We start from the raw sequence: 18207 nt of genomic DNA on the forward strand, positions 1-18207 counted from the left end.
AGGCGGGCCCCACAAAAAACCCAGAGAAGCGAAATTTTCGACTTCCGAAGGGAAAGCGGCGGCACGATCCCTCGACTTACGAAAATCCGAACGCGCTTTTTCCGACCTACGAATCCCCCCCCCCCGTTCCGAGATGGCGGCTTGGACTTGCGAAGATTTCGACTTACGAGCGCGCCTTCGGAACGGATTAATTTCGTAAGTTCGAGGTACCACTGGGCTATTTCTGGGTTGGCGGACGGAGTCTGTAACCTGAAGCGTCTATAACCCGCGACACCGCTGTATTTTCCTTCAGCAAAGTGATTGTGTAGCCCCGAGAACAGAATCCTAGAGTCGGAAGAGACCCCCAAGGGCCATCCAGTCCAACCCCCTGCCAAGCAGGAAACACCATCCAAGCATTCCTGACGGACGGCTGTCAAGCCTCCGCTTCAAGACCTCCAAAGAAGGAGACTCCGCCACACTCCTTGGCAGCAAATCCCACCGTCCAACAGCTCTCACTGTCAGGAAGTTCTTCCTAATGTTTAGGTGGAATATTCTTTCTTGGAGTTTGACTCCATTGCCCCGTGTCCGCTTCTCGGGAGCGGCAGAAAACAACCTTTCACCCTCCTCTAGATGACATCCTTTGATATATTTGAACATGGCTATCATATCACCCCTGAAGCTTCTCTTCTCCAGGCTAAACATACCCAGCTCCCTAAGCCGTTCCTCATAAGGCATCGTTTCCAGGCCTTGGACCATTTTGGTTGCCCTCCTCTGGACACGTTCCAGCTTGTCCGTATCCTTCTTGAACTGGGGTGCCCAGAACCGGACACAGTATTCCAGGTGAGGTCTGACCAAGCGGAATATAGTGGTACTATTACTTCCCTCGATCTAGACGCTATACTCCTATTGACGCAGCCCAGAATTGCATTGGCTTTTTTAGCCGCTGCATCACACTGTCGACTCATGTCAAGTTTGTGGTCTACCAAGACTCCTCGATCCTTTTCACATGTCCTGCTCTCAAGCCAGGGGTCACCCATCCTGTATTTGTGCCTTTCCTTTTTTTTACCCAAGTGTAGTACTTGACATTTCTCCCTGTTAAAATCCATCTGGTTTGCTTTGGCCCAGTTCTCCAATCTGTTCAGGTCATTTTGAAGTGTGATCCTGTCCTCTGGGGGTATTAGCCACCCCTCCCAATTGGGTGTCATCTGCAAACCTGATCCGGAATAAGGCTTCTCCTTACCTTAATCATCTGAGAGAGGTCGCCTGCGTCCGCCAGTTCCAATACAATGTTCAGTTCATTGTCCTCGATAAATGAATCCAAATACTTGATTATGTTGGGGTGGTTCAATTGCTGCAAAGATACAGAGCAGAACGACAATCACTATATGAATGTGGAGAACAGTAGTGTGTATTACTGCATGAAGAAGGGAATAATAATAATAATAATAATAATAATAATAATAATAATAATCTCTACTTCAAACCTTTATTAGGTATTTTACAAGTCAAATCGCGAGAGAAAGAATCACATACAAGAACTTTAAAATATACATACACAACGAACCAACAATTAAACTCATGGGCTGACTGTATGTGTATATACCGTATTTTTCGTTCCATAGGGCGCACCTCGTTTTTAGAGGAAACAAGAAAAAAAATATTTTTCTGGTTTTCCTCCTTTTTTTTTGAGGATCAGCTAAACGTTTTGCAGCTTTTTTGCTAAGGAAAAAGCCCTGGTTTTTTTTGAGGATCAGCTAAAAGTTTTGCAGCTTTTTTTGCTAAGGAGAAAGTCCTGGTTTTTTTTTTTTGGTTTTTTTTTAGGATCAGTTAAAATTTTGCAGCTTTTTTTTGCAAAGGGAAAAGCCCTGGTTTTTTTGAGGATCAGCTAAAAGTTTTGCAGCTTCTTTGCAAAGGGAAAAGCCCTGTTTCTTTCAGGATCAGCTCAAAGTTTTGCAGCTTTTTTTGCAAAGGGAAAAGCCCTGGTTTTTTGAGGATCAGCTAAAAGTTTTGCAGCTTTTTTGCAAAGGGAAAAGCCCTGTTTTTTCAGGATCAGCTAAAAGTTTTGCACCTTTTTTGCTAAGGAAAAAGCCCTGGTTTTTTTTGAGGATCAGCTAAAAGTTTTGCAGCTTTTTTTGCTAAGGAGAAAGTCCTGGTTTTTTTGAGGATCAGCTAAAATTTTGCAGCTTTTTTGCAAAGGGAAAAGCCCTGTTTTTTTCAGGATCAGCTCAAAGTTTTGCAGCTTTTTTGCAAAGGGAAAAGCCCTGGTTTTTTTTGAGGATCAGCTAAAAGTTTTGCAGCTTTTTTTGCAAAGGGAAAAGCCCTGTTTTTTTCAGGATCATCTAAAAGTTTTGCAGCTTTTTTGCTAAGGAGAAAGCCCTGGGTTTTTTTGAGGATCAGCTAAACGTTTTGCAGCTTTTTTTTGCTAAGGAGAAAGTCCTGGTTTTTTTTTTTTTGCGGATCAGCTAAAATTTTGCAGCTTTTTTTGCAAAGGGAAAAGCCCTGTTTTTTTTTCAGGATCAGCTAAAGGTTTTGCAGCTTTTTTTGCAAAGGGAAAAGCCCTGGTTTTTTTGAGGATCAGCTCAAAGTTTTGCAGCTTTTTTTGCAAAGGGAAAAGCCCTGGTTTTTTTGAGGATCAGCTCAAAGTTTTGCAGCTGTGACAATTATGGCGTACAGCTGATGAGAACCCCAAATTCACAATCTCAACTTGGGGGTTTTCGTCAGCTGTGCGCCATCATCATCACAATTATAGCAAGCAAAGGCTTGGCGTATCTCGCTTTGCCTGTCATGAGTCTTTCTCATATATTCAACTCCAGTAGCTAATGAAAAGAATTGCTTCCATAAATGGACTTTTCCACCATATTCTAATTTTTTGAGTTTCGCCTGTATCTCATATATTCAACTCCAGTAGGTAATGAAAACAATTGCTTCCATAAATGGACTTTTCCACCATATTCTAATTTTTCGAGTTTCACCTGTATCTCATATATTCAACTCCAGTAGCTTCCATAAATGGACTTTTCCACCATATTCTAATTTTTCGAGTTTCGCCTGTATCTCATATATTCAACTCCAGTAGCTAATGAAAACAATTGCTTCCATAAACGAACTTTCCCATGATATTCTAATTTTTCGAGTTTCACCTGTATACAACTCCAGTAGCTAATGAAAAGAACTGCTTGCACAAATGGACTTTTCCACCATATTCTAATTTTTCGAGGTTCACCTGCGATGTTCTTTCCAAGTACCAGCTTTGTCTGGAATTCCCGCACCCACGAGAAACAATGCCAGCGAGTGCGTTTGTATACTAATAGGGTAGTTTGAAATTTCTTCCTTTTGACACGGGCGGCGGGGGGGGGGGGGTGGACCTGCAAAACCTTCCCTCCAGCTTTATCCTTAATGCACGTAAACGCTCCGGCTCGGACGACTGCGGCCCTCTCATTTTGCAAATGCCGCCGAGACTTTTGATGGCAGCAAATGGCTGATGTATATGCAGAGCGATGCCGTCGGCGAAAATGCGAGAGGCCGCTAACGGGACAAAGCGATGCTGGCAGGCCAGCCGATGTTTAGAGCCGCATTAGGAGCTGCTTTGAATCTCCTTTCCGTTTAGAGAGGGCTCCACATAGAATCGTAGAGTCGGAAGAGACCCCCAAGGGCCATCCAGTCCAACCCCCTGCCAAGCAGGAAACGCTATCCAAGCATTCCTGACGGACGGCTGTCAAGCCTCCGCTTCAAGACCTCCAAAGAAGGAATCGTAGAATCCTAGAGTTGGAAGAGACCCCAAGGGCCATCCAGTCCAACCCCCTGCCAATCAATCAATCAATCAATCATAGAATCAACGAGTTGGAAGAGACCACAAGGGCCATCCAGTCCAACCCCCTGCCAAGCAGGAAACACCATCCAAGCATTCCTGACAGACGGCTGTCAAGCCTCCGCTTCAAGACCTCCAAAGAAGGAGACTCCGCCACACTCCTTGGCAGCAAATCCCAGCTCTTACTCACAGGAAGTTCTTCCTAATGTTGAGGTGGAATCTTCTTTCTTGTGGTTTGAATCCATTGCCCCGTGTCCGCTTCTCTGGAGCAGCCGAAAACAACCTTTCTCCCTCCTCTACATGACATCCTTTGATATCTTTGAACATGCCTATCATATCCCCCCTTAAGCTTCTCTTCTCCAGGCTAAACATACCCAGCTCCCTAAGCCGTTCCTCATAAGGCATAGTTTCCACGCCTTGGACCATTTTGGTTGCCCTCCTCTGGACACGTTCCAGCTTGTCAGCATCCTTCTTTAACTGTGGTGCCCAGAACTGGACACAGTCTTCCAGGTGAGGTCTGACCAGAGCGGAATACAGCGGTACTATTTCTTCCCTCAATCTAGATGCTATACTCCTCTTGATGCAGCCCAGAATTGCATTGGCTTTTTTAGCTGCTGCATCACGCTGTTGACTCATGTCAAGTTGATGGTCTACCCAGACTCCTAGATCCTTTTCCCATGTACTGCTCTCAAGCCGGGTGTCACCCATCCTGTATTTGTGCCTTTCATTATTTTTTTTGGCCCAAGTGTAGTACTTGACATTTCTCCCTGTTAAAATTCATCTTGTTTGCTTTGGCCCAGTTCTCTAATCCGTGAAGGTCATTTTGAAGTGTGATCCTGTCCTCTGGGGTATTAGCCACCCCTCCCAATTGGGTGCCATCTGCAACCTTGATCAGGATGCCCTCAAGCCCATCATCCAAGTCATTGATCACGATGTTGAATAAGACTGGGCCCAAGACACAACCCTGTGGCACCCCACTGGTCACTTCTCTCCGGGATGAAGAGGAGCCATTCATGAGCACCCTTTTGCAAACTTGATCAGGATGCCCTCAAGCCCATCATCCAAGTCATGGATGAAGATGTTGAATAAGACTGGGCCCAAGACAGAACCCTGTGGCACCCCACTAGTCCCTTCTCTCCAGGATGAAGAGGAGCCGTTCATGAGCACCCTTTGGGTTCGGTCAGTCAGCCAGTTACAAATCCACTGAATGGTAGCAGTGTGGAAGAAGAAGAAGAACACGAAGAAGAGAAGGAGGAGGAGGAGGAGGAGGAGGAGGAGTTTGGATTTGATATCCCGCTTTAACCCACAGTGCCACCCGTGTCCCTTAATTTTTAGATATAGCAGTGTGGAAGAAGAAGAAGGGGAAGGAGAAGAAGAAGAAGAAGAAGGAGAAGAAGAAGAAGAAGAAGAAGAAGAAGAAGAAGAAGAAGAAGAAGAAGAAGAAGATGAGTCTGGATTTGATATCCCCTGGACAAGAGAAGGTTAAGGGGTGATATGATAGCCATGTTCAAATATATCAAAGGATGTCATCTAGAGGAGGGAGAAAGGTTGTCTTCTGCTGCTCCAGAGAAGCGGACACGGGGCAGTGGATTCAAACTCCAAGAAAGGAGATTCCACCTCAACATTAGGAAGAACTTCCTGACGGTAAGAGCTGTTCGGCAGTGGGATTTGCTACCAAGGAGTGTGGCGGAGTCTCCTTCTTTGGAGGTCTTGAAGCGGAGGCTTGACAGCCGTCCGTCAGGAATGCTTGGATGGTGTTTCCTGCTTGGCAGGAGGTTGGACCGGATGGCCCTTGGGGTCTCTTCCAACTCGATGATTCTAGGATTCTATCTGTCAGGAATGCTTGGGTGGTGTTTCCTGCTTGGCAGGGGGTTGGACCGGATGGCCCTTGGGGTCTCTTCCAACTCTAGGATTCTATGATTCTAAGAAGAAGAAGAAGAGTTTGGATTTGATATCCCGCCACCTGCGTCCCTTAATTTTTAGACACAGCAGTGTGGACGAAGAAGAAGAAGAAGAAGAAGAAGAAGAAGAGGAGGAGGAGGAGGAGGAGGAGGAAGAGGAGTCTGGATTTGATATCCCGCTTTAACCCACAATGCCACCTGCGTCTCTTAATTTTTAGACACAGCAGTGTGGACGAAGAAGAAGAAGAAGAAGAAGAAGAAGAAGAAGAAGAAGAGGAGGAGTCTGGATTTGATATCCCGCTTTAACCCACAGCGCCACCCGCGTCCTTGATAAATAAGATTGTGTTGCCAATGCACAAGGGATCTATTAGCAGTTGTTGCCTACCGGGCATTCCTTTCAAACGGATCCGAGATTTTGACCGAAAGTTTCCAACCAAATCCGACAAATCTGCCCCGAGATGTCTATAATTCGGCTCCGAAGATATGAACGTAGCGCGGCAAAGATCTAAATGTCAACCTGAGATGGCATGGTGCAGGTCAGCCTTTCCTTTCAGGTGCCCGATTTCCCCCACCGAGCCAAGGATTTGTCTAGAAGCAAGGGGACGGATTCAGTCCGTCTGTCGGCATCAGCAGTTGGAAAGGGCCTTGATCGGTCCTGCGTAGCTAATGACATGTCAAATAAAGACCTGCAACTCGTTTCCCGTTAATTGATGGCTCCCTGGACGATTGCCCTTACAAATACACGCCGACGGAAGGCTGTTTTTGCGGTGCTGTACAAAAACAGGGGCAGGGATAATGTATACTCATGCAAAAAATTCAGACTTGCACAGTCGATCCAAGAGGAAACAGGTTAGCTGAGGTTCCGCAGTCTTTGGGGTGTACAGGTGAAACTCGAAAAATTAGAATATGGTGGAAATGTCTGTTTATGTAAGCAATTGTTTTCATTAGCTGCTGGAGTTGAATATATGAGATACAGGTGAAAATCAAAAAATTAGAATATCGTGGAAAAGTCCATTTATGTAAGCAATTGTTTTCATTAGCCAATGGAGTTTAATATATGAGATAGACCAGGGGTAGGCAACCTAAGGCCCGTGGGCCGGATGCAGCCCAATCACCTTCTCAATTCGGCACGCGGACGGTCCAGGAATCAGCGTGTTTTTCCATGAGTACAATGCGTCCTTTTATATAAAATGCATCTCTGGGTTATTTGTGGGGCCTGCCTGGTGTTTTTACATGAGTAGAATGAGTGCTTTTATTTCAAATGCATCTCTGGGTTATTTGTGGGGCCTGCCTGGTGTTTTTACATGAGTAGAATGAGTGCTTTTATTTCAAATGCATCTCTGGGTTATTTGTGGGGCCTGCCTGGTGTTTTGACATGAGTAGAATGAGTGCTTTTATTTCAAATGCATCTCTGGGTTATTTGTGGGGCCTGCCTGGTGTTTTGACATGAGTAGAATGAGTGCTTTTATTTCAAATGCATCTCTGGGTTATTTGTGGGACCTGCCTAGTGTTTTGACATGAGCAGAATGTGTGCTTTTATTTAAAATGCATCTCTGGGTTATTTGTGGAGCATAGGAATTCGTTCATTCCCCCCCCCCCAAAAAAAATATAGTCCGGCCCAGCACATGGTCTGAGGGACAGTGGAAAAGACCCTCATGTTGGGAAAGATGGAGGACACAAGGAGAAGGGGACGACAGAGGACGAGGTGGCCACCTCATGAGAAGAGAAGACTCCCTGGGAAAGACCCTGATGTTGGGAAAGATGGAGGGCGCAAGGAGAAGGGGACGACAGAGGATGAGATGGTTGGACAGTGTTCTCGAAGCTACTAACGTGAGTTTGGCCAAACTGCGGGAGGCAGGGGAAGACAGGAGGGCCTGGCGTGCTCTGGTCCACGAGAAGAGAAGACTCCCTGGAAAAGACCCTGGTGTTGGGAAAGATGGAGGACACAAGGAGAAGGGGACGACAGAGGACAAGGTGGCCACCTCATGAGAAGAGAAGACTCCCTGGAAAAGACCCTGATATTGGGAAAGATGGAGGGCGCAAGGAGAAGGGGACGACAGAGGATGAGATGGTTGGACAGTGTTCTCGAAGCCGCCAACGTGAGTCTGACCATACTGCGGGATAAGATTTATAATGAGCTTAAAAAGGTAATGAAAGTTACCTTTAGTAAGAAACCAGAGGCATTCCTTTTGAGCATGACCAATGAAGAGATACCCAGTCAGGATAGAGTATTTTTTATGTATGCCACAACAGCGGCTAGAATTTTATTGGCAAGAACCTGGAAGGGTGAAGAGATCCCAACAGTGGAAGAATGGCAGATGAAATTAATGGACTATATGGAACTCGCTGAACTGACCGCTAGAATCCGAGACCAGAGGGAGGAGATGGTGTCGCAAGATTGGAAGAAATTTAAGGACTACTTATTTAAATGTGTAAAATTGAATGTTTGAGTATTTGAGCAGAATTAATTAGAAGAATTGGCTTTAGCAGGTTAATGTAAGATAAAATTGTTTAGAAGAAATTTGGGATGTGAATGATTTAATGGTATAAGAATATTTTAAGATATAGAATATAAGTTATGATTTATATTGGATTAAGTTAATCTAAAGATTATTAAGAGATTTGGTAAAGGTTAATGGAAAAAGAGACAAAGTTACCTAAAGAGTATATATGATTTTAAAGGCAGTGGAGGGAACAGGGGAAGTCCCCTGAAGTTAAAAACAAGAGAAAAAACAGAGATAGGTGTTGATCAAGGTATGTATGTGATTTTTCTTTGTTTGTTATTTCTATTTTGTTTGTTAATTGTTTATTATGTATTATGTTTCTATTGCATTTATGTCTGTGTAATGTTGTTCTCTACTTTGTTTATTGGGAAAATAATAAAAAACTTTTTTTTTTTTTTTTTAAAAGAGATGGTTGGACAGTGTTCTCGAAGCTACTAACGTGAGTTTGGCCAAACTGCGAGAGGCAGTGAAGGATAGGCGTGTCTGGCGTTTTCTGGTCCATGGGGTCACGAAGAGCCGGACACGACTGAACAACAACAATTATGATGTGTTGCGACTTTGCTGTTCAATGAAAATAATAAATTGGGTTCGGGAACGTTCGGGAAAGCAGGTGGAGCCAGGGGAGGGAGGAAAACGCCTTCGGAAAACGCGCAGGGAACCCGAGAAGAAAGGGCTAATTATCGCCGTGTATCGCCTTCCCTCGTTTTTCCGTCTAATACAGCGTTCGCAACTTAACATCTGGCTCCCTGGGGGAACCCTGCCAGACGGGCGGGGTGCAAATGATAAATCATTATTAATTATCATATTTCCCCCGGTAGGCTTGGCAGAGGGAGATCTGCGGTTGCCTCTGGACTTCTTACACAGGATGGAAATTGACTGATCTCGGTTGCCCCGTCGTTCGGAGGGTTTTGATTTCACCTCTCCTTGATTCTAACATATGTGGACATGCTCTTCGGAATATATCGAGCACCATATGGGAGAGACTTCCCCCTCCAGCTTCACTCAAGCCTTAATTTTGCACAGAGGGCCGCGACACCCAAAGGCGTTACCGGTTATCTACACTTTGTTGGGCTTGGCACTCTTGGTGCTTTCCTCACCGTACGTTTCACGGCTGACACAGGACAGCTCTGACGCACAGCTGTCAACTACGGCTAATGTAGCGATGAAGATGCGTGGAGTCCAAATACTGGTTTAGAGCTAAAATAGAGAAGAAGAGGAGGAGGAGGAGGAGGAGGAGGAGGAGGAGGAGGAGGAGGAGGAGGAAGAAGAAGAAGAAGAAGAAGAAGAAGACGAAAAGAAGAAGAAATGATGGAGGAGGAGGAGGAGATGAAGAAGAAGAAGAAGAATAAAATGGAGGAGGAGGAGATGAAGAAGAAGAAGAAGAAGAAGAAGAAGAAGAAGAAGAAGAAGAAGAAAATGGAGCAGGAGGAGATGAAGAAGAAGAAGAAGAAGAAGAAGAAGAAGAAGAAGAAGAAGAAGAAGAAAATGGAGGAGGAGGAGGAGATGAAGAAGAAGAAGAAAATGGAGGAGGAGATGAAGAAGAAGAAGAAGAAGAAAATGGAGGAGGAGGAGATGAAGAAGATGAAGAAGAAGAAGAAGAAGAAGAAGAAGAAGAAGAAGAAGAAGAAGAAGAAGAAGAAGAAAACGGAGGAGGAGGAGGAGGAGGAGAAAACGGAGGAGGAGGAGGAGGAGGAGGAGAAGAAAATGAAGGAGGAATCATAGAATCCTAGAGTTGGAAGAGACCCCAAGGGCCATCCAGTCCAACCCCCTGCCAAGCAGGAAACACCATGAAAGCATTCCTGACGGACAGCTGTCAAGCCTCCACTTAAAGACCTCCAAAGAAGGAATCATAGAATCGTAGAGTTGGAAGAGACCCCAAGGGCCATCCAGTCCAACCCCCTGCCAAGCAGGAAACACCATCCAAGCATTCCTGACAGATGGCTGTCAAGCCTCCGCTTAAAGACCTCCAAAGAAGGAGACTCCACCACTCCTTGGTAGCAAATTCCACTGCCGAACAGCTCTCACTGTCAGGAAGTTCTTCCTAATGTTTAGGTGGAATCTTCTTTCTTGTAGTTTGAATCCATTGCCCCGTGTCCGCTTCTCTGGAGCAGCAGAAAACAACCTTTCTCCCTCCTCTAGATGACATCCTTTGATATATTTGAACATGGCTATCATATGACCCCTTAACCTTCTCTTCTCCAGGCTAAACATACCCAGCTCCCTAAACCGTTCCTCATAAGGCATCGTTTCCAGGCCTTGGACCATTTTGGTTGCCCTCTTCTGGACACGTTCCTATTCGGAATAAGGGAATTTCCCTTGAAAAAGGGCAAAATTGACCGCTATGCTCTGATGTAATCTCCTCTTACGGGTAATCGACTGCATATTCTGGCGTATAAGACTGCTTTGTATTCCAGGAAAATCTTCCCAAAAGTCAGGGGTCGTCTTATACGCCGGGTGGAGAATCTACGGTTGAGTATATCTCAAACTCTGTATTTTCACTGGAAAAGTTGGGGGTCGTCTTATACGCCCAGTCGTCTTATACACCGGAAAATACAGTAGCAATGAAGATGCGTGGAGTCCAAATACTGGTTTAGAGCCAAAATAGAGGAGGAGGAGGAGGAGGAGGAGAAGAGGAAGAAAAAGAAGATAAAATAAAAAATAAAAAAATTCCTTCCAGTAGCACCTTAGAGACTGTCAGGTTTTCTGGGCATCTTAGAGTTAATAATGCAAGAGGCGTTCTGATCCTGGGAGTTTAGCCTTGCCCACTGTAATACGGGCACTTTTCCTTTGTCTAGAAAAGGGGAGGTTTGGTTTCACTTTCCCCTCTGCTTCATTCTGCTGCCTTATTGCTTTGTGTTACTGCTAAATGTTAGTTTGCTGCAAGCATGCAGCTCAAGTCTGGAGGACTTGTGTGTGTGTGCTACTAAATAAAGTCTAGTTTAGTTTAGTAGCACTGGCGTCTGTCAAGTTATTTCACGACGCCACGGAGAAGCAGACCTAAAAAGCCATCGTGACGCTGTGCTTAACTCTGCAACTGGAGAACGCTAAGGGCGAAGCAGAAGTGTGCCTGGGCGCCATTGATGTCGGAGATGATCGTAAAGGTGATTGATTGCAGTGCCGGCCAGCAGCACTACTTGGGTCAAAGGTTTTATGACCCAATATCAACACTATCCAAAACAGGTTATGGCTTAATGGCTTAATTGCTTTATTGCCAAGAAGCTACGCTTTGATGGCGAGGCGTCCTGAGGAGATTGATTGCCAGGACGGGAGGTCTGCATGTCTGCGGGGCCGGCAGCCGATAGCCCAGCTGGAGGACTGTTTTGTGCCATGCTTTTGAGGCACAAAGCAGGGAAACCTCGCTGGTGAAGAGAAGCCGTTTTCCGGAGCTGGGAGCTGAGAGGCAAGTGCTGAGTTTGCAGCCACGTGAGTTACCTCAAGCCCCAGGGGGGAGATGGCGCAGTCCCATGAGAGTTTCGTGCCACCCTTTCCAAGGTTGGATGGGAGAAATTGGCAAGATTGGGCCAAGAAAATGGAGATTTTTCTGATTGCTAAAGATCTTTGGACTTGTACTCAGAGCCCACCAGTTCAAGCCCCTGCTGCTGAAGCTGCTGCAGCACTTAAGAAAGACCAGAGGGCTACTGCTCACATAGTCATGGGCATAGAGGAAGAGCTGATGGTGCACATAGACGCTGCCACTAATGCCCACCAAATTTGGGAGTGTCTTAAGCGTGTGTTTCAAAGAACGTCAGCTGGTGCCAAACTTCATACAACTAGACAGCTGTTTGAGTTACGTTTGCAAGAAGGAGGCTGTGTGCGTCAACATGTGGCCAAAATGCTGGCACTCTTCAACAAGTTGAGACAGCTGAATGTTCCTTTCTCAGAGGAACAAAAGGTCTATATCCTTCTGAGCTCACTAGACCCCAGTTATGAGACTCTTTCCCTAACGCTGGAGTCCATGCCTGCAAGCCAGTTGAATCTGGACTATGTTACTGGGAGGCTGCAGGACGAACAGGACCGGAGGCAGAGAGAGAAAGGGAAAGCTGTTAAGGGGGGTTGCTTTTTGCCTAAGCCCAGGAGTGGAGAAAACGCTGAGAGCTCTGTTAAAGCTTTTGCAGCTAAGCGCTGTTATCTATGCAATTCTGATAACCATCTTCAGGCAGACTGCGATCAGGCTGACTTCAAAGATGGTTTCCATGGCAACAGGGAGATGAAAGGAAGACCACGTCGTGGGAGAAGAGGACCTTCCAGAGCAAGCAGAGGAGGGGCTGGAGCCCACTGCAAAGCAGCTGCATATGCCTTGGTTGGAAAGACAGTTGCTACCCCCAAGCTGCGTTGGTTAATAGACAGTGGTGCGGGGAGACATCTAGCGCCACCTAGCAGCCAGTTGCGGAACTGCAGGCCGATCCAAGATGCAACTGCAGTCACTCTGGCTGATTCAACCACAAGACCTGTTACCAAAACTGGTGTTATGTTCATGCCTTGTCTTAATGATGATATTGATGTGTATGTTTTAGATGGTATGAAATTTGGTTTACTTTCTGTTTCAGCTTTAGACAATGCAGGTTATCTGGTCAGCTTTGGGAACCAGGTATGCACCATCTCCAAAGATGGGAAACAATTGGTCCAGGTGAAAGGCCATGATGGGGTGTATATGCTGGAAACTGACAACAGCGCCACAGAGAGGGCGCAGGGTGCTGAAACAAGTAATGGCATCTCTGAGGAGACTCAAGCTCAGTATGCCAACTTACCCACGCATGATCAGTGTTTGCATTTATGGCATCGCAGATTCTCGCACGCGAATTGGAAATACGTGCGCAAGCAGGTAGAGTGCACTGATGGTTGTAAAATGAAGGAGTGCTCCAAGTTTCTAGACTGTAGAGCTTGTAAAAGAGCCAAAGTGCATTCTTGCAGCTACCCATCGTCTGATAGGGTGACCAAGCAAGCTTTCGAGCTTGTGCATGCGGATCTCTGTGGTCCGATGGGGGTGCCAAGCATGGGTAATTCTCGTTATGTTCTTTGTCTCACTGATGATTTTAGTCGAGCAGGTTGGATTTTCACGCTCAAAGACAAGGGGCAAACAGCGAAGGAGATTATAGAATGGGTGAAAGCAGTAGAGGTGGAATTTGGAACCCGCGTGAAAGCGTTTCAGACAGACCGAGGCACAGAATTTACTGCATCTAAGCTGCAGGATTTCTTTCGTGCCAAAGGTATCAAGCATAGAAAAACTGCTCCTTATTCTCCTCAAGAGAATGGTGTTTCTGAGAGGAGGAATAGAACAATGCAGGAGGCAGTAGATGCTCTCTTGTTTGATTCAGGCTTGCCAAGATGCTATTGGGCTGAAGCCTGGAGAACTGTCTGCCACACTCTTAACAGGACATACAGTTCCGTGATAGGGACCACGCCCTACTTTCTACTTTATGGAAAGAAGCCCAAGGTCCACTATTTTCGGACTTTCGGGGCAGAAGCTTGGGTTCTTATCCCCAGACATTTACGTAGAAAGGGCAGTCCAAGATCGCAAAAGTTGATTTTCTGTGGCTACGAGACAGGTTCGAAAGCCTGGAGATTTGCTTTCCCAGATGGCGATCGTTCACGAGTCATAATCAGCAGGAGCGCTGAGTTTTGTGAGCAGCAAGGCTGGAAAAGGATTCACGGAAATCCTGAGGTGCTCACAGATCCGTTCAGCGATCTTGACTATGAAGATCAGCCAGTTACATCAGCTAGTCGTGCAGAAGGTGGTCAACCTGCTGGTGTTTCGGGCCGCATTCCCGAACACGACAAGGGTGCAGTGTCAGAGGGGGCAATCCCAAAGAGACAGGTGAAGACAGAACCAAGGAGTGCACCCACATCTCCAGAAGTAGGTAGGAGAGGCAAGCGAGGTAGGTCTCCAAGGTCTCCAACAGGGAAACCCAGTCCAGGGGGACATAGCAAGCGCAGTAGGTCGCTTGGTGGTTCACCAGGCGCCAGGGACTCCCAGGCTGAGTCTAGCACGTCTGGGTCAGGGGGCGAGTCACCGGTGGTGCCACGGCGTTCCAAGCGCACTACAAAGGGGAAACCTCCTGACAGGTTCCAAGCCACTAATGTTTGGGCTGGTTTTGCTCACTGCGAACCGGAAAGTTTCGCTGAGGTGCAGAGATTACCTCAAGCAGAATCCAGCAAGTGGCAACAAGCAATGGAGAAAGAACTTAGTGCCATGAAATCTCTTGGAGTTTTCACGCTGACAACTCTGCCAGCTGGACAGCAAGCTGTGAGCTGTCGCTGGGTCTATAGATTGAAACCCACTGCAAGTGGAGAGCCACAATATAAGGCTAGATTGGTGGCAAGAGGTTTCAGTCAGAGGCCAGGAGTGCATTACTCACAAGTCTATGCACCCACGTCCCGTAGTGAAACAATGAGACTGCTTCTTGCTGTAGCAGCGCAGAGAGGCGCAGAAGCTGCTCATTTTGACATTGATGTCGCCTACTTAAATGCACCGCTGCAGGAGGAAATCTATATGCTACCTCCTCCGGGTTTTGAGGGCGACAGGTCAGGTCTGGTAAATCTGCTGAGCCGAGAGGCAGCAAAGCCCAGTGTGATAAACAGCTCCAATGTTGGGTGGATGCTGATTGGGCTTGCGGCTCGGACAGAAAGTCAATTTCTGGAATAGTTGTAAAATTTGGAGGTTCTGTAATTGGCTGGAGGTCAAAAAAGCAGAGTTTAATTGCTTTATCGTCACTGAGGCAGAGTTCAGTGCTCTTTCAGAAATGTGTCGAGAGCTTGAATTCTACAAGTGCCTAGTACAGGAAGTGTGTGAGAAGTGTTACCTACCCATCACCATATGGGAGGATAACCAGCCATGCCTGAAGTTGGCTGAATCCGGTCAATTCAACGCACGAACCAAACACCTGGATATTCGGTTCAAAAATGTGCATGAGAGCGTTAGGACAAATGTGGTTAAGCTGAAATATTGTCCTAGCGAAATGAATCTTGCCGATGGATTCACAAAGCCCTTGAGTTTCCAGAAACACGAAGGTTTCTGTGATGGGTTAAATGTTGAATGAAATGTATATATGTCTACCCAGGATTGCGAACGAGAGGGGGTGTCAGGTTTTCTGGGCATCTTAGAGTTAATAATGCAAGAGGCGTTCTGATCCTGGGAGTTTAGCCTTGCCCACTGTAATACGGGCACTTTTCCTTTGTCTAGAAAAGGGGAGGTTTGGTTTCACTTTCCCCTCTGCTTCATTCTGCTGCCTTATTGCTTTGTGTTACTGCTAAATGTTAGTTTGCTGCAAGCATGCAGCTCAAGTCTGGAGGACTTGTGTGTGTGTGCTACTAAATAAAGTCTAGTTTAGTTTAGTAGCACTGGCGTCTGTCAAGTTATTTCACGACGCCACGGAGAAGCAGACCTAAAAAGCCATCGTGACGCTGTGCTTAACTCTGCAACTGGAGAACGCTAAGGGCGAAGCAGAAGTGTGCCTGGGCGCCATTGATGTCGGAGACGATCGTAAAGGTGATTGATTGCAGTGCCGGCCAGCAGCACTACTTGGGTCAAAGGTTTTATGACCCAATATCAACACTATCCAAAACAGAGACCAACTAAGTTTATTCTTGGTATGAGCTTTCGTGTGCATGCACACTTCTACAGCAGGGGTCAGCATCATTTTTCAGCCATGGGACGGTATATTTTTTTGTGGGGGGTGGGGGTGGAGGAACCGATTTATGTGCCCCTTCAAATAACCCAGAGATGCGTTTGAAATAAAAGCACACATTCTACTCATGTCAAAACACCAGGCAGGTCCCATAAATAACCGAGAGATGCATTTGAAATAAAAGCACACATTCTATTCATGTAAAAACACCAGGCAGGCCCCACAAATAACCCAGAGATGCATTTGAATTAAAAGGACACATTCTACTCATGTCAAAACACCAGGCAGGCCCCACAAATAACCCAGAGATGCATTTGAAATAAAAGCACATATTCTACTCATGTCAAAACACCAGGCAGGTCCCACAAATAACCCAGAGATGCATTTGAAATAAAAGGACACATTTTGCTCCTGTAAAAACACCAGGCAGGCCCCACAAATAAGCCAGAGATGCATTTGAAATAAAAGCACACATTCTATTCATGTAAAAACACCAGGCAGGCGCCCCACAAATAACCCAGAGATGCATTTGAAATAAAAGCACACATTCTGCTCATGTCAAAACACCAGGCAGGTCCCACAAATAAGCCAGAGAGGCATTTGAAATAAAAGGACACGTTTTGCTCCTGTAAAAACACCAGGCAGGCCCCACAAATAACCCAGAGATGCATTTTAAATAAAAGGACACGTTTTGCTCCTGTAAAAACACCAGGCAGGCCCCACAAATAAGCCAGAGATGCATTTTAAATAAAAGGACACATTCTGCTCTTGTAAAAACACCAGGCAGGCCCCACAAATAAGCCAGAGATGCATTTGAAATAAAAGGACACGTTTTGCTCCTGTAAAAAAACCAGGCAGGCCCCACAAATAAGCCAGAGATGCATTTGAAATAAAAGCACACATTCTGCTCATGTCAAAACACCAGGCAGGCCCCACAAATAAGCCAGAGATGCATTTTAAATAAAAGGACACATTCTGCTCTTGTAAAAACACCAGGCAGGCCCCACAAATAAGCCAGAGATGCATTTGAAATAAAAGGACACGTTTTGCTCCTGTAAAAAAACCAGGCAGGCCCCACAAATAAGCCAGAGATGCATTTGAAATAAAAGCACACATTCTGCTCATGTCAAAACACCAGGCAGGCCCCACAAATAAGCCAGAGATGCATTTTAAATAAAAGGACGCAGCCCGCAGCTATCGTAACCCAGGGTATGACTGTACTCATGTAAAAACACGCTGATTCCTGGACCATCCGTGGGCCGGATTGAGAAGGCGATGGGCCCCATCCGGCCTGCCGGCCTTAGGTTGCCTACCTCTGGCCTAGAACCACACACCACGTTTCTCAAGCTACACCAGAAAACAATAATCTTCTCCATTCCCGGATAATCATCAACGGTCTTGAGAAATCCTTACCTTCAAAAGGTCTATTTCCTTAATGCAATCTTGTCTAGCCTTGGCATCCATCATTTCAAATATCTTCAAAAGGAAAGAGAGGGACATGTTGAAAGTTACCGTATTTTCCGCACCTCGTTTTTAGAGGAGGAAACGAAAACAAAAAAAATATTTCTCTGGTTCCCCTCCTCAAATCCAATCAAACTTTATTCACGTAGCCAACAGGCCGTTGCGACTAAAAATACAGATGAAACAGATGAAAATACTGGAGAAAGACCAGTCAAGTACACAAATATATACATATACTGATAAATCATATGAATCCCCTAGGCTAAAAGGCCGTTCAAATGGCGGCCTCGTTCTCAGAGAGTCAAACGGTTTTCTCTGTTAGGTTTTCCTCCTCTAAAAGCCCTGGGTTTTTGTTTTTTAGGATCAGCTAAAAGTTTTGCAGCTTTTTTGAATAGGGAAAAGCCCTGGTTTTTTTGAGGATCAGCTGAAAATTTTGCAGCTTTTTCTGCAAAGGGAAAAGCCCTGTTTTTTTTTGAGGATCAGCTCAAAGTTTTGCAGCTTTTTTTGCAAAGGGAAAAGCCCTGGATTTTTTTGAGGATCAGCTAAAAGTTTTGCAGCTTTTTTGCATAGGGAAAAGCCCTGGTTTTTTGAGGATCAGCTAAAAAATTTGCAGCTTTTTTTGCAAAGGGAAAAGCCCTGTTTTTTTTGAGGATCAGCTAAAAGTTTTGCAGCTTTTTTGCAAAGGGAAAAGCCCTGGTTTTTTGAGGATCAGCTAAAAAATTTGCAGCTTTTTTTGCAAAGGGAAAAGCCCTGTTTTTTTGAGGATCAGCTCAAAGTTTTGCAGCTTTTTTGAATAGGGAAAAGCCCTGGTTTTTTGAGGATCAGCTGAAAATTTTGCAGCTTTTTCTGCAAAGGGAAAAGCCCTGTTTTTTTTGAGGATCAGCTAAAAGTTTTGCAGCTTTTTTTGCTAAGGGAAAAGCCCTGGATTT

The 18207-nt window shown here is 45.6% G+C and overlaps 1 protein-coding gene across 1 annotated transcript in view; it reads right to left on the reverse strand.

The window, feature by feature from the left end:
- LOC117040426 (serine/threonine-protein kinase Nek6-like) overlaps nucleotides 1–18207 on the reverse strand; it is an 89140-nt gene that overhangs the window by 22920 nt on the left and 48013 nt on the right. Inside the window, exons 5-6 of the mRNA XM_033138204.1 lie at nucleotides 17231–17293; nucleotides 1220–1330 (exon numbers count right to left, since the gene is read on the reverse strand). Coding sequence (XP_032994095.1) covers nucleotides 1220–1330; nucleotides 17231–17293 — 174 coding nt within the window. The remainder of the gene's footprint in view (nucleotides 1–1219; nucleotides 1331–17230; nucleotides 17294–18207) is intronic.

This window comes from Lacerta agilis, chromosome Z (assembly GCF_009819535.1).
Source record: "Lacerta agilis isolate rLacAgi1 chromosome Z, rLacAgi1.pri, whole genome shotgun sequence".
NCBI classification, from domain to species: domain Eukaryota; kingdom Metazoa; phylum Chordata; class Lepidosauria; order Squamata; family Lacertidae; genus Lacerta; species Lacerta agilis.